The sequence below is a fragment of the Limulus polyphemus genome, unplaced genomic scaffold (genome assembly GCF_000517525.1).
Source record: "Limulus polyphemus unplaced genomic scaffold, Limulus_polyphemus-2.1.2 Scaffold1130, whole genome shotgun sequence".
Taxonomy (NCBI): domain Eukaryota; kingdom Metazoa; phylum Arthropoda; class Merostomata; order Xiphosura; family Limulidae; genus Limulus; species Limulus polyphemus.
Window position 1 is genome coordinate 285,818 of NW_013666740.1, and position 13,178 is coordinate 298,995.

General features: G+C 30.6%; 1 protein-coding gene across 2 annotated transcripts in view; it reads left to right on the plus strand.

Moving 5' to 3' along the window:
- The window catches only part of LOC106462275 (macoilin-like), a 67,869-nt gene that overhangs the window by 38,292 nt on the left and 16,399 nt on the right, over positions 1 to 13,178 (plus strand). For both annotated transcript variants that reach the window (XM_013922175.2, XM_013922176.2), the window contains exon 8: positions 5,786 to 5,944. In XM_013922175.2, the coding sequence (XP_013777629.1) occupies positions 5,786 to 5,944 (159 nt within the window). The remainder of the gene's footprint in view (positions 1 to 5,785; positions 5,945 to 13,178) is intronic.

The window sequence follows — 13,178 nt, forward strand, 5'->3', positions numbered from 1 at the left end:
TTAGTTTAAGGTTAAGGGTTTACGGTTTAGTTTAGTTTATTTAGTTACGTTATTAATTAGTTACGTTCTAGTGTAGTTATTATTATAATAATATATATATATATATATATATATATATGTGTGTGTGTGTGTGTATGTATAGTGTATATATATATATATATATATATATATATATATTTGTGTGTGGCAAATAAAGCAGTAGTTTCTTAGCTAAAAGAAAAGAATAAACAAAACTAGTCTTTTCTTACATAGTTTGCTCATTTTGCATAAGATATGCACACTTATTACTCTTCTTGAGAATTAAAAATGGAAAATGTTTTTTTTTTCTGAACATTATGCATCTCTAGAACAGGTCTGCAAAATTTTATTCACCAACTTTGCCTTTTTTTTTTATTCTAGAGCCATGTGGAGTTTTCAGAAATTTTTTTAAAATTTCAGCATCCCAGTCTTTGTCCAGCAATAAAAACTCTGTTCAAGTATCAGTATTAGTGGTATGAATGTGAAGTGGTCGGTTCAACGTACACGTGTCTGCATTGATTGGTTACCAAAAATGTAAAATCTGAGTTAAAATGGTTTTTAAGATAATATTTGTTTTAGCGTTATCTGCCATTAAGGGAACAAATAAATTCCAAGGGCTTGTGTGTAAAAGTAAAGAAGAATGTATAATAATATGTCAACCACACTGGTGCTGACAAGGTATTTTGGTCAACACCAGGGTTCATTGGTCTCGCTAGGATAAGACAAGCATAGTAGTGGCTGAGATACTATTTATATTATCAGATTGCATGAACACTATCTTATGGTGTGAATGAGATTAATATGGTGAAGTGTAATTTTATCAACTTTATTTAATTCATTTACAAATCATAATTAGGATTAATAACCCATTATTAATTTATTTATTTTAACATCAATTACTTTTCATTATGTATTTTTACTTTTAATTAACTTTACTCCTCAATCACAAGAACTGGAAAACTAGCAAGATAGTCTTCTTGTCCTTACTTTATCTTTGTTGAATTTTATGATATATACTAATCCTAGTGCTAGTGGCATAAATCAATAAATTCACTCTGCATCTACTTCACCTTTTTAGTTGTAAGTAAATATTTATTCTTATGCCACATCATCCAGTCTCTCTCATTCCCAGTGTTCATTTTGCATACTTCAGCTCAGAATGAGTGTTGAATCTGTCACCTGAGGCATTGTTTCTGTGCATGTCATAGGGTTTTAGTGAGTTGCATTCAACATTTAATTAAACCACTCTCTTTTCATGATATACCAACAAATATAGCTTAAAAATTTAGCTAATAATCCATATTTTAATAGTATTTAAGTTCTTACATTTAAAAGGCAATATTAAAAAAACCTATAATTTTTTCTAGTTTGAGAATTGTGACATTTGCTCTCTAGGTATTCCCTTTTCTTTAATTTATTGACTACCCTACAAGAAGTATTAAATTTAATCTAAATTACTTATTATTATATCGTCATTGCTCAGGCAATGAATATACCCACCTGTCACATTCTCTCTTTCAGAAATTGCCAATAGTTCTCTCTGCCATTCCAGACTATTTTATTTATAATCAATAGAAAGCCAAGGTTTTAATCTATCAAATGATGTATATATTGTTTTCTGTAAAGAGAATTGTCAATTTCACTTTCAGTTGAAGCTTTATTCCCACAGGAAACACATCAAGGAACATAGATAAAGTTTTAACACCTCTTGTTGCATAGTTAGAAAGCTAAAAACACAAAAAAAAAGGATAGAAAGAACCATACAATGTACCTTACACATTATTAAACTACAATATAAACATATTTTTCTATGTTGCATATGTATTTTATTAATTTCAAGTAACATACGTGTTAAGTTATTTGTAAGTACAAACTAATGATAAGATTCATTTGGAATTAGATGAAATGACAAACCAAATTTATTCTAAGTTTTTATATATTATTACATGTTTGACCTCATTTTTTGATCCATCTGTGTTGCAGTTTTCAATACATTGTCTTGTCAGAGTGAAATGTAATAAAATTAATGGTCATTCAATACATGTATACTTGAGACTTTGTATGAACCTGAAATGTGACTACCATTTAATTTTACAAAAGAAGAATTACTTTTAATGCCTATTACAAACTCAACTAACTTCATTATTATGTTTTTAGATTTCATGAATAAATTATACTATTACGTAAAATTGATAAACTCTGCAGTAAAATAAGCATTTCATAAATTTTAACCCACTGACTGCTGATTTGCTGTATAAGGTACAATTCACCTCCAGGAGTTGAATGCAAGTGTGCTGTACAGTGTGTAAAAATTCCATGCCCATTTAGAGCAGCTGCAGTTAATAGGTTAAAAGAACAAGTTAATGACAGTTGTTGATATTATTACAGTAGTTTCTATTAATGTTTTACTGATTCTGTATTGAATGAAGGGTTATGAATCCACTTCACAATCTCCAGAAAGGGTGTATTTTACTTTACTAGTTTGTGGAATTTTTTTTTTCAAATTTATCACTTTGGTGCCCAAATAGTATTGAACTTGGTAGGTTTTTGAGTAAGTTTGAAATGTTTTTACTGTACGGGTAGGGCCATGTGCTATATAGGGTTCATTCTAGCAAAGAATGCAAAAGCAAATGAAAGAATATGTGTTGTTAGATATACCAAGGAGGAGCAAAGTTAAGAGCTGTAGATTTGTTCACATTGCTCAAATGTTTTTCTACCTCAGTTATTAGGATAATATGTGCTTGTTCTTATACTGGCATCAGTCATTTTAAGTACAATAACTTTATTTGTAGAAGTAACTTTCTTTGACACCTTAATGTTGTTCTAAACTCCCATTCATTCAGAATGAGTCTGCTTCTCCATCCATTATTTCTGCTATGTATTTGCATGTGTTTAGAATGAGACAAGCTTACTTCCATCATCTTGTATTGTAATTCCTTTTTGACATCGTAGCTGTGCCATCTCATCATTTGTTTTTCTTAGGTGCTCTGTTTTTGCTTTTGATGAAAACAATTTTGAATGTTTCTATAAGTATTACAACTAGAGCTGGGCAATAAGTAGAAATTTGCTAATCAAGTATTGGGTTCATGAGCTTATTAGTCAATTATTCTCATGAGATTGCTAAAAAACACAAAATTGTTCTTACACGAGTTGACTAAAACAACTTATAACACTAGAAATTGGGTTTTGATACCTGTGGGGAGCAGAGCACAGATAGCCCAATATGTAACTTTATGCTTAATTACTGGATTGTTGGAATGATCAAACAGTTACAGTTGGAAACACTAGTTGATTAGCTTCATAACACCTCCTTTAATTAGCATCTACTCTCACTATGTGAAAAGCATTAAATCCCAGCAGGAGAGCTAAGTGTGAACAAGTGAGTTTTATGTAGAAGCTTAATACAATTTTGAACCAAACGTTAGGTAAAGGCACTTAGCTGCTGTGGCTTCCATGTAACTGTGCCACTGAAGCTGATGGAGGTTATGTTTTCATCCCTGTGTGTGTTTATTAGCAAAATTGCTCAAAAACGGCTGAATGGATTTTGACAAAAGTTGGTATACATTTGGACTCTGACCCAGCTTAGACATAATTAGTTTTTGGAGAGCCAAGATCACAATAAGGCCACAAAAATAAAAAAAATACCCCATCTGTTAACATTGGGACTGACTTTTCATACTATTTTTGCTGTATAACACAGTCAAAAATTATCAGATTTTGATGAAACTTAGTGGAAATATGTAAAATATTATTCCTCATTGTCCTGTCTAAAATGGTCCATGTTCATTGATAATGATGGACATATGAACACATTTTCATATTTTTTGAGGATTGAATATGATCAACACTGCCTTGTGGAAGTCTGCACTCTACTGAGTGCCTCTAGTTGAAAAGTGTGAAAATCTACAGATGATGTTGAGAAGTTATCTTAGCAATTATTTTACATCATGTAAAATGGAAATGACTGCATGTGGATGTATAGCTTGCATATGATACTAGAAAATATAGAAACAAGCTTCCCATGAGAATATATAAAACTTGTAGGAAATGAAAATAATATTCATTGTATTAATATTAATTATTATTCAAACTGATTAATATTTTTATTGTAGTAATAGACAGGTTCTTATGGAGAATCACATTGGTTAACTGTTGTGCCTTTTAACAACACAATTACTCATTTATTGATGTTTTTAGAAGAAGCAAAGCATGCTTTTTCTCCAGAATGTATCTTCATATATCTTTTGGAGGTTGAGTTTGCTTTTTTACAACATTTTGACTGTTACACTAAACCTTGTTTCCTATCGTTAAAGTTGATTATTGTTAATCTGACTTCATATTCAGAATTCTGTGCACAATAATTTGTCTTTTATGAATCTGTTTCTTCATTAGTGTGCTTTCATTTCTCATTCTACCATACATGTTTCTTCAGTTTTTGTTCTAGCTGATTCTTAAATTTTTTCTATTTTTCTTTTTGACCAGGCTATTCGTGAGTAATTACCACTGGTGAATTTTTAGTTTCAGATTGTCAGTTCTTTCCTTGCCCATTCTCTTCATTCTTTGGATATGTCTTTTGTGGATTCTCACATTTTGAGATGTTTTTCCAGGAACATATCCTCAGTTCTTCCAGGTTAGCTGAATGTACTTTACAGATCTTACTCGTAGTGATCTTCTCCCATTTCTCAGTCAGTGAATTATGAAGCTACTACATCCCCCCCATGACACTTTGTTCTTTATCTAGGTACAGTGTTCGAATGATAGACAGATACCACTTTATTTTTAACATACCATTCAGAAGGGTGATTATATTAGAGTTTGATTGATTATTCTAGTGTACAGGGGTCACCTTGTTTATGGTTCTTTGTATTTGTGTTCTTGAGTTGAGCCACTAAAATAGGATTTCTTTTGTTCTGTTTTTTTGAGTTTCACCATGAGTCTTCAACCCTATTTTATCTTCTCTTCCACCTTGATTTCTTATCTTTCTAACCCACGTTGCTATGTTCTTTCTGGTTCATTATTATTTAATTCATGCAAAATCACTCGGCAGTATGACAGAGTACTGTTTTTTTATCCCTCGTCATTCTTTCAAGTGATTCAGTTATCTTCTTTATGATTTTTAACTTAAGTGTGTCAAAACAGTTTCTGCTGTTGGTATTACCCCTCAGTGGTCATTCTGTAACACAAATTAGAAGCTTCTACATCTGAAATGGCATAAACTTGTAATAATGACTTTGGTGCTTTTGGTATGTCAAATACCAAGGAGCTCTTTCATTGCCTTGCCAGTTAGAATCTCTTCAGATCTTTTTTTCTATGTGGAATGGACTACCCATCACGCAAATACTTTGATCATAGACTGACATTTTATGGGACTGATTGGATACACATAGCTCTTTCAATGAGTCACTGACCCTGCTGACTGTCTAATGTTTTGGTACAAAATTTCTCTTTAACTGGTCTTTTTTTTCAATGTCACATTTTTACAGAAACTATTCTTATCCTGCTCTCTCTTTATCCATTAATATTAGAGCACATTTCTTTCTCATGTTGTATACTTTCATCAAAATATTGTCAATAAAAGCATTAATCACTTGTCATTTTTGAAATAACTTATTTGTAGCATTATTACTAAATTCTTCCGGTAACCTTACATTTACATTCACTGGTGTGATATTCAAACATATACCACAATCTGTATTATATATTCAAGTTATTTAAATACATGCTTTAGAGTAAATGTATAAAAAAATGTTTATTCCTTTTATAATAGACTAGAATCAGATGTCAAACGATTAAAGACAGACCTACAAGCCAGCCGGCAATGTGAACAGGAGCTGAGAGCTCAAGTAAATAGTCTTACCATTACGGAGCATTCATTTAGGGAAGAACTGGCACAACTTCAGCAACAGAATGAAAACCTTCAAAATAAGTAAGTAAAAATAAACTGTTTTCTGAGTAAAGATTATTGAAAATTTCTATTTGAGAAACCATAACTTAGTGTCAGTGAAACAGTTTTGAAGAATGTGAAATGGACTTAAATTATAGCCACTTAATTGTGTTATTGTAGGATTATGTGTTTAAAAAGGTCTAACTGGTTTGTCTCCTGGTGTGTCAGTGGTAAGTTTATAGACTTACATTGCTAACATCTGGGGTTTAATTCCCCATCATGGACAGAACACAGATAGCCCATTGTATAGCTTTGTTAAAAAAAAAATTCACGAGTTAACCCTGTGTAAATGGGCTTTGTCAAATTGACTGATCTTGTAACCAACATGTAATCGAAAACTATTCATACTATAACTCTGAATGAACTAAGGGTATATTCATGAAATTTGGCAAAAAAAAATATAATTTTCAATATAGTATTTATCAAAAGATTTATCTGTGAATTTGCAAAGCCTTTAGTGGGTCATTCTGAGTGAAAGGTGATTTTCATGCCAGGAATAAAATGCTTCTTTTTTTATCATATGCTTTTCAAATTTCATTTGTACAACCTCTGGAATCTTATTTTATATTCTAGCATATCAATATTGGTAATTTGAGTATCTAATTTGTAAGAAACTATAGACTTTGTATTTGGACATCACAAACATCTAATTTGAATCAATGCTGCATTCAACATACATTTAGGTGTTGTTTTTTTATTTACTTTTAAATTAAGAAATTAACTAATGTATAATACTAAAATTAGGATTATAATCTACAATTTGATACCAACTTATTGACATACGTTCATAAAATAGTAGTTCAATAGAATTTTGAATGCGAGTCAACAAACGCGATGACATGTCCTTTGACCCGTGTCGATAGGGTTTAACAATTACCTTAAAGTTATGATAAGATGGGAGGAGCCTCTCAGGTGAGTTTGACAAATTTATTGATATCTCAGTAAAACGAGAAGGTAGGAGGCTCAAATTTTATAGTCTAATCTGCCACTATCTATACTCTGTGTTTCTAATTGGTTGAACACTGAAATTCATATAAGAGGAAAGAAAATATTTAAAGGAGAATTCATAGTGCAAGACATATCGTATGACAATGAGAAGTAAAGATTGATAGTTTATTAAAATATGTCCTTTTGAAAACAGAATATAAAACTTAAATAATTCTAAAAGTTGAAATATAAAACTCATTTTAAGGCCAATTCTGTTGATTTACAATTTTTAATTAGAAAAAAAAATATCAACGTGTTAAATAATAAGCATTTCATTGGCAAAGCCTAGTGGTTAAGGAACTCGACTTCCATTGTGTGGTTAAAGGGTTCAAAACTTGTCACCGAACATACCCTTTTGATTGTGGAGGCATTATAAATGGACAATCAATCCCACTATTTGTTCATAAAGAACAGCCCAAGAGTTGGCAGTGAGTGATGTTGACTAGTTGCCTCCTATCTAGTCTCTCACTTCATAGATGGCTGGTACTGATAGCCCTTGAGTAACTTTGTGTGAAATTCAACAAAACAAACAAACAGCCAGTTATTAACCCTTTTGCAACGGAACTACTTTCTGCATAATTTGCTGAGTTACATTCAAAATTTAATTAAATAACTTTACTATCAACGAAATTAACATTATAATGTATGTTATAATTTGAAGTTTTATGTTATTTAAGTTTTAGTTTCTTTATTTCAAAAGAAACCTTTAAAAAATACTTAAACTTGAGTTTTGTTCTTAAATGATGTAAAAGCATTCACAAATCTGAATTGTTGGATTCTCTAACTTGAATCAGACAACTACACAGTGTCTGTACATGTATGTCTAGACAAAAACTACATTTACTGCACTATTTATACATATGTTCCAAAGTTATTTTGCTGAGTTCAGTGGACACAAGAAATACATTTTGCCAACCCCTGATGGGTGCCACACCCACCTTCTATACTTAGACTTGAGATTTACAAGCCATGTGTACTTATTTGATTCACATATTTATAACTAATAGAAAGAGATCATTTTACATTATAATCTCCCAATGGTTATTTTAAAATACAACTACAATAGATAAATAACATATTTTTAGTGGAAAGACTTAATTAAAATAATCTCATTCTTTGTTTACAAAATACTACCAGTTTTTGTGAAGGTATGTTAAGAAATGTCAGAGTTACGGTATCCTTCCCCAGACAGACTCGTGTATTCTCCACGAACCTGTTGCAAAAGGGTTATTAAGTAAAGATAAGTGCGTAATAATATATGAAACACACCATAAGATTTGTATCCAGTGTTGATGAGGCCCTTTGCCTTATACCAGGGCTCTTCAACCATCTGAGATACAACAGACATGGTAGTGGTTATATTAAAAAATTTTCATCAGTTTTATTTATATTACTACATATAAGAATATTTTGGGTATTTTATAGTTTTGTTCTAATCTATGCCTTGATTATTACAAATTCAAGGTGAATAATTCCTTTTTTTCTATTCCCCTTTTTCATTATTTTCTCTTTTCTGCATTTTTCTTCAAGTATTTACACTCCCAGTTTCTTCTCTCTTTTTTTTTATTCCTCTTTTCTTCAAGGTTTGTGTTCCCTTTTCTATATTCCTCTTTTCTTCAAAAGTAGTTCCCTTTTCTCCAAGGCCATGGTACACTTGTGGCTAGTATTCTAAGCTGTGGATTGAAGGGTTCAATGAATATGCTTTACATTTTCAAATGAGTTCTGCTATTAAACTTAGTAGCCATTTAGGTGATGGGTACTGCTGATTGGTTCCTTCTTCTGTTTAGCTGTTCTAAAGGTACCATTCTGCTTAAAAATAACAAGTATCCATTTCTTCATGCTTCTTTTTTTGTTTTTTATTCAAATTTGAGTTGCTATTTATAAGGCCTTTTCCCCATTTCTTTCTTTGATGTTTTAATGTTAGAATATGTGACTCATGACTCGGATAATAATTTTTAAATATTAAAGTTAATTTTTACATAGAGGTGTAAAAATAAATAAAGTTTGCTTCAAAGAATAATTTGTGTACGTAAAAGACTAGGCAATCAGAATAGGTAAGTATGCTGTGCTACTTATTTATTAAGTTTGTTTGATCTTCATACATTTCTATACTACATCATTTACCACTACTACTTCAGCCCTGCTCAGACTATAAAACAATAAGAAAAAAATTATATATATTATACATTAAATATAGTTGAGAGGAGGTAAGAGTCAACTTAATATACGGTTTTACCACTAAATAGGAATATGTTGCAACTAATTTCATAGTACATTTAAAGTGTAAAGCAAGTGTTTTAAAAATGGCTTTACCACTGACAAATTGCACAAAATTAAAAAAATAATAATAATTCAAAAGCAGTGGAATATATATAACATGATAATGTATCTTAATTAAAGAATACTGCTACATCTACATGTGTATTTATGACTTTTGACACCTTGCATACTCTTTTTACCAAGAAATTTTTAAACTATTTTATAACAATTCATAAAATAATTATTTTGATGGATTTTTTAATGCAAGAAAGGGAAAGCTTCAAAAGTAAGCTTCCAAATTGTTTCATCAAATATGCATGAAATATACCACTATAGTTATTGGACTGTAAAGCAAGATTATGTGCATGGGACTTGTGTAACTTATAGTTTTTTTTCTTAAATTTTCAGTTTCTCCAAATATATAACTTTATAAAGTACAAAAAAGAACATAAATAACCAACTTACATTTACAGTTACTTCCTGTGTCAATAGACCATTCTATTCCTGATAAATCTATAAAAATTCAATATACTTGCATCATATACTGTTTTTGACATAAAAATCTCATTTGTGGACTCTCAAACTTTACGAGAGACATTATTTTCCCTCCAAATGGTCAATGGCTTAACAGGTTTTCTCATCGCTTTCTATATAACAATAACATTTTTTTATATAGCATTTACCCATTTCCCTGTGTAATTAGATTTCAGTGTCATTTTTCCATCAAAAAAACATCATAAGTTAGCAATATATTTTGCTGTTTTACTCGTTATGATATACAAGACACATTTACATTGCATATCTTGCCATTATGGCATCAATGATTTATCGAAATGATGTTAAAAAGTAGAGAAAATATGACAATCAGCTGATATTTCTGTGGCATGTGTGCCTCGCATCATCTACCAGCTATAGCTCCAGCCGAGGGATTGTTTATACTTGTGTTTTGCTTTTCCAGGTGAAAGGGTTAATAAAGCCTTTTATTTTTAGAAAATACTTCTCATAAAATAATAATTCACAAGTTTACATTACAAAAACAAACAAAAGGAAAGCTTTGAAATGTGGCTTCTGTAAAATTCCAAACTTTTGTGTGAATAATACTTTACTTAAAGGTATTGGATATAAAGCAAGTGTTACATCCATGGATGTGTGAATTTAATTTTATTCTCTAATTTTCACTCCCTCTAATGTATAAGTTACCACAGTATGTCATAGTATTTATTTTATGGCATACCCAGATTATTGTAAATTTTTATGTATTTTAAGTTTTACAAATTATTTATTTTAATTACAAGTCTATTAAGGCAGTATTATATTTGTACAATATGTTAGTTAAGTAAAAGATAGCTGTTTTCTGTAATTTAAAAAAAACATTATATATCCTCCTTTGTAGATAAACAATTGTTTAAAGTTTGTAAAATATGTTTTAGTATTGAATGATCAGTACTTTATGACTGCCTCCCAATGTTTAGACATAGCTCTCACCAATTGTTTTAGGTTTACAGCTTTATTTCTGTATAAAAGCTACTGCTAAGTGATTGGCTTATCTTTAACCAAAAGGGCTCATAACCACAAATATTTTATTGATATAGATATGGACTTTGAAAGGGTTATTTACTATTCCAACTTCTTTTTACCCCCAAGTACCTTTTATTAATTAAAGCACTATGTACTGGATCATTCAAGCCCATAGCCAGTTTGATAAAAATCCATTTGGCAAGGCTTTATCAGTAAAGGGTGTTATGGTACTCCTTTCTCTCTTTTCATAATTCTTTCAATTTTCACTCTGTCTCCAACACTAGAAACAGAAAATACCATTATTCACCAGTCCAAAGAACTGTTCTATTCATCAATCCAGTTTCAGTGACTTTTTCACAGATCTCAACCTTTTTTGCCATGTGACATGATAGGCTTCTTAACTGCTACTTTTCCCACCAGATTACTCTTGTACTAATTACTAATGATTCTGGAACTTGCAGAAACACTGTATTCTTTGTGGGCTTGGGCATTGATTTCAGGAGAGTTTTAGAAGTGATCAGTAGTGAAAGTTCTTTTAATAAGTTTGTCTTCTTTTAGACAACCCTTCCTTATAGATGCTTTAAAGTTTTCTAGCCTATTGTACGGCACTCTTGAAATCCTAAGTTTTGCCACAATATAATTCTGAGTCTTGCCTTCTTTGTGAAGATCAATAATTATTGCATGTTTTTCACATTTCCAATCATTTTTTTTGTGATAAATACATACTTGTTTTTTAATTTTAATAATTCAAGGTAATTTGAAAAAGTCATTATTTTGGCATGTAATCTGTGAAAAAAAGAGAGAAATGGGATAGTCCATCTAATAAGTAAAGTTATTAGTTATCAGCACATATAAAGTTTTACATTTAAATACAATTTGTTAGAGATTGCCTTATTTTAGAAACTGAAGAATATCCTGTAATATACAAAAACCAGTATTTATGTTCTTATGTATGTATATTTTATTTATTTCTTTTAAGTTAACAGTAATAAAGAATTTTTAAAATATTTTTTGAGATATTTTTATATTGTTTCATTTATACATATGTATCCATTGTAACTTGTAGTAAAGATAAACTTTTGTTGTTAATATTTTATTGCTGCACTCATACTTTTGAACAGTATTGTATATTAGAATTCTGTTTCAGATGTATACTTGTTAGGTTCCCCTGCTACCTAATATGAGAAAATATATTTGTTTCTTATGTAACGTAGTGTCAATTTTATAAAATTATTTCCAGGATATAAAAGTAATTTTTATACAATTTTATATGAGTAGATAGATACTTCAAATTTAACTTTATAATGGTTTGTGAGACTCTGAGTTTAACTTTGTCAAAGGCTCTGTATCCAAATATGTATCAGAAAAGAAAAGTAATTACACGAAGACATGATAAAACTGTCACATGTGAATGAAGTCTGTCAGACAAGTAAAAAAATAATCAAATTGTATATGTGTATTGGGGTGAGCATAACATTAGTATAATTCATGACTTCTTCAGTTAGTAAAAATATTTAAGTTGGTGTAATACACTATTTGATTTTTAATAGACTTGATGCTATTGTATAGGAAAAAACAAATTCTATGTAGGATTATTCTCAATGGAAACAAAGTTTAATATAAATCTAATAACATTTAGTGGAAGAAATGTTTAAACTTTGAGCTACATGTATTACATTTGATGTCCTTATGGTTCTTTCTTCTCCGGCCCGGCATGGCCAGGTGGTTATGGAGCTCGACTCGCAATCTGCGGGTCATGTGTTCGAATCCCCATCCCACCAAACATGCTCGCCCTTTCAGCCGTGGGTGTATTATAATGTGATGGTCAATCCCATTATTCATTGGTAAAATAGTAGCCCAAGAGTTGGCAGTGGGTCGTTATAACTAGCTGCGTCCCATCTAGTCTTTCTTTGCTAAATTACAGAAGGCTAATGCAGATAGCCCTCGTGTAGCTTTGCACAAAACAAACAAACTTTCTTCATCAAAGTTGTTGTCTGACAGAAATTATGGAGACAACACTTGAGTGAATTTCATTTAGTGATCAAGTGTGATTTTATTTGCTTCTGTTAATATCATTTCACAAATTTGTAATTTTGTGTTTTTTTTTCCTATTGTTCTGCATGAAAGATTATTAATAGTTTTACACTAATAGTAGTAGTAGCAGTAACAGTGGAAGTTGTGTGTGGATATTTTATAGTAACAGTGGAGGTTGTGTTTGGATATTTTATAGTAACAGTGGAAGTTGTGTTTGGATATTTTATAGTAACAGTGGAAGTTGTGTGTGGATATTTTATAGTAACAGTGGAAGTTGTGTGTGTATATTTTATTGTAATAGTGGAAGTTGTGTGTGTATACTTTATAGTAACAGTGGAAGTTGTGTGTGTATATTTTATTGTAATAGTGGAAGTTGTGTGTGTATACTTTATAGTAACAGTGGAAGTTGTGTGTGTAT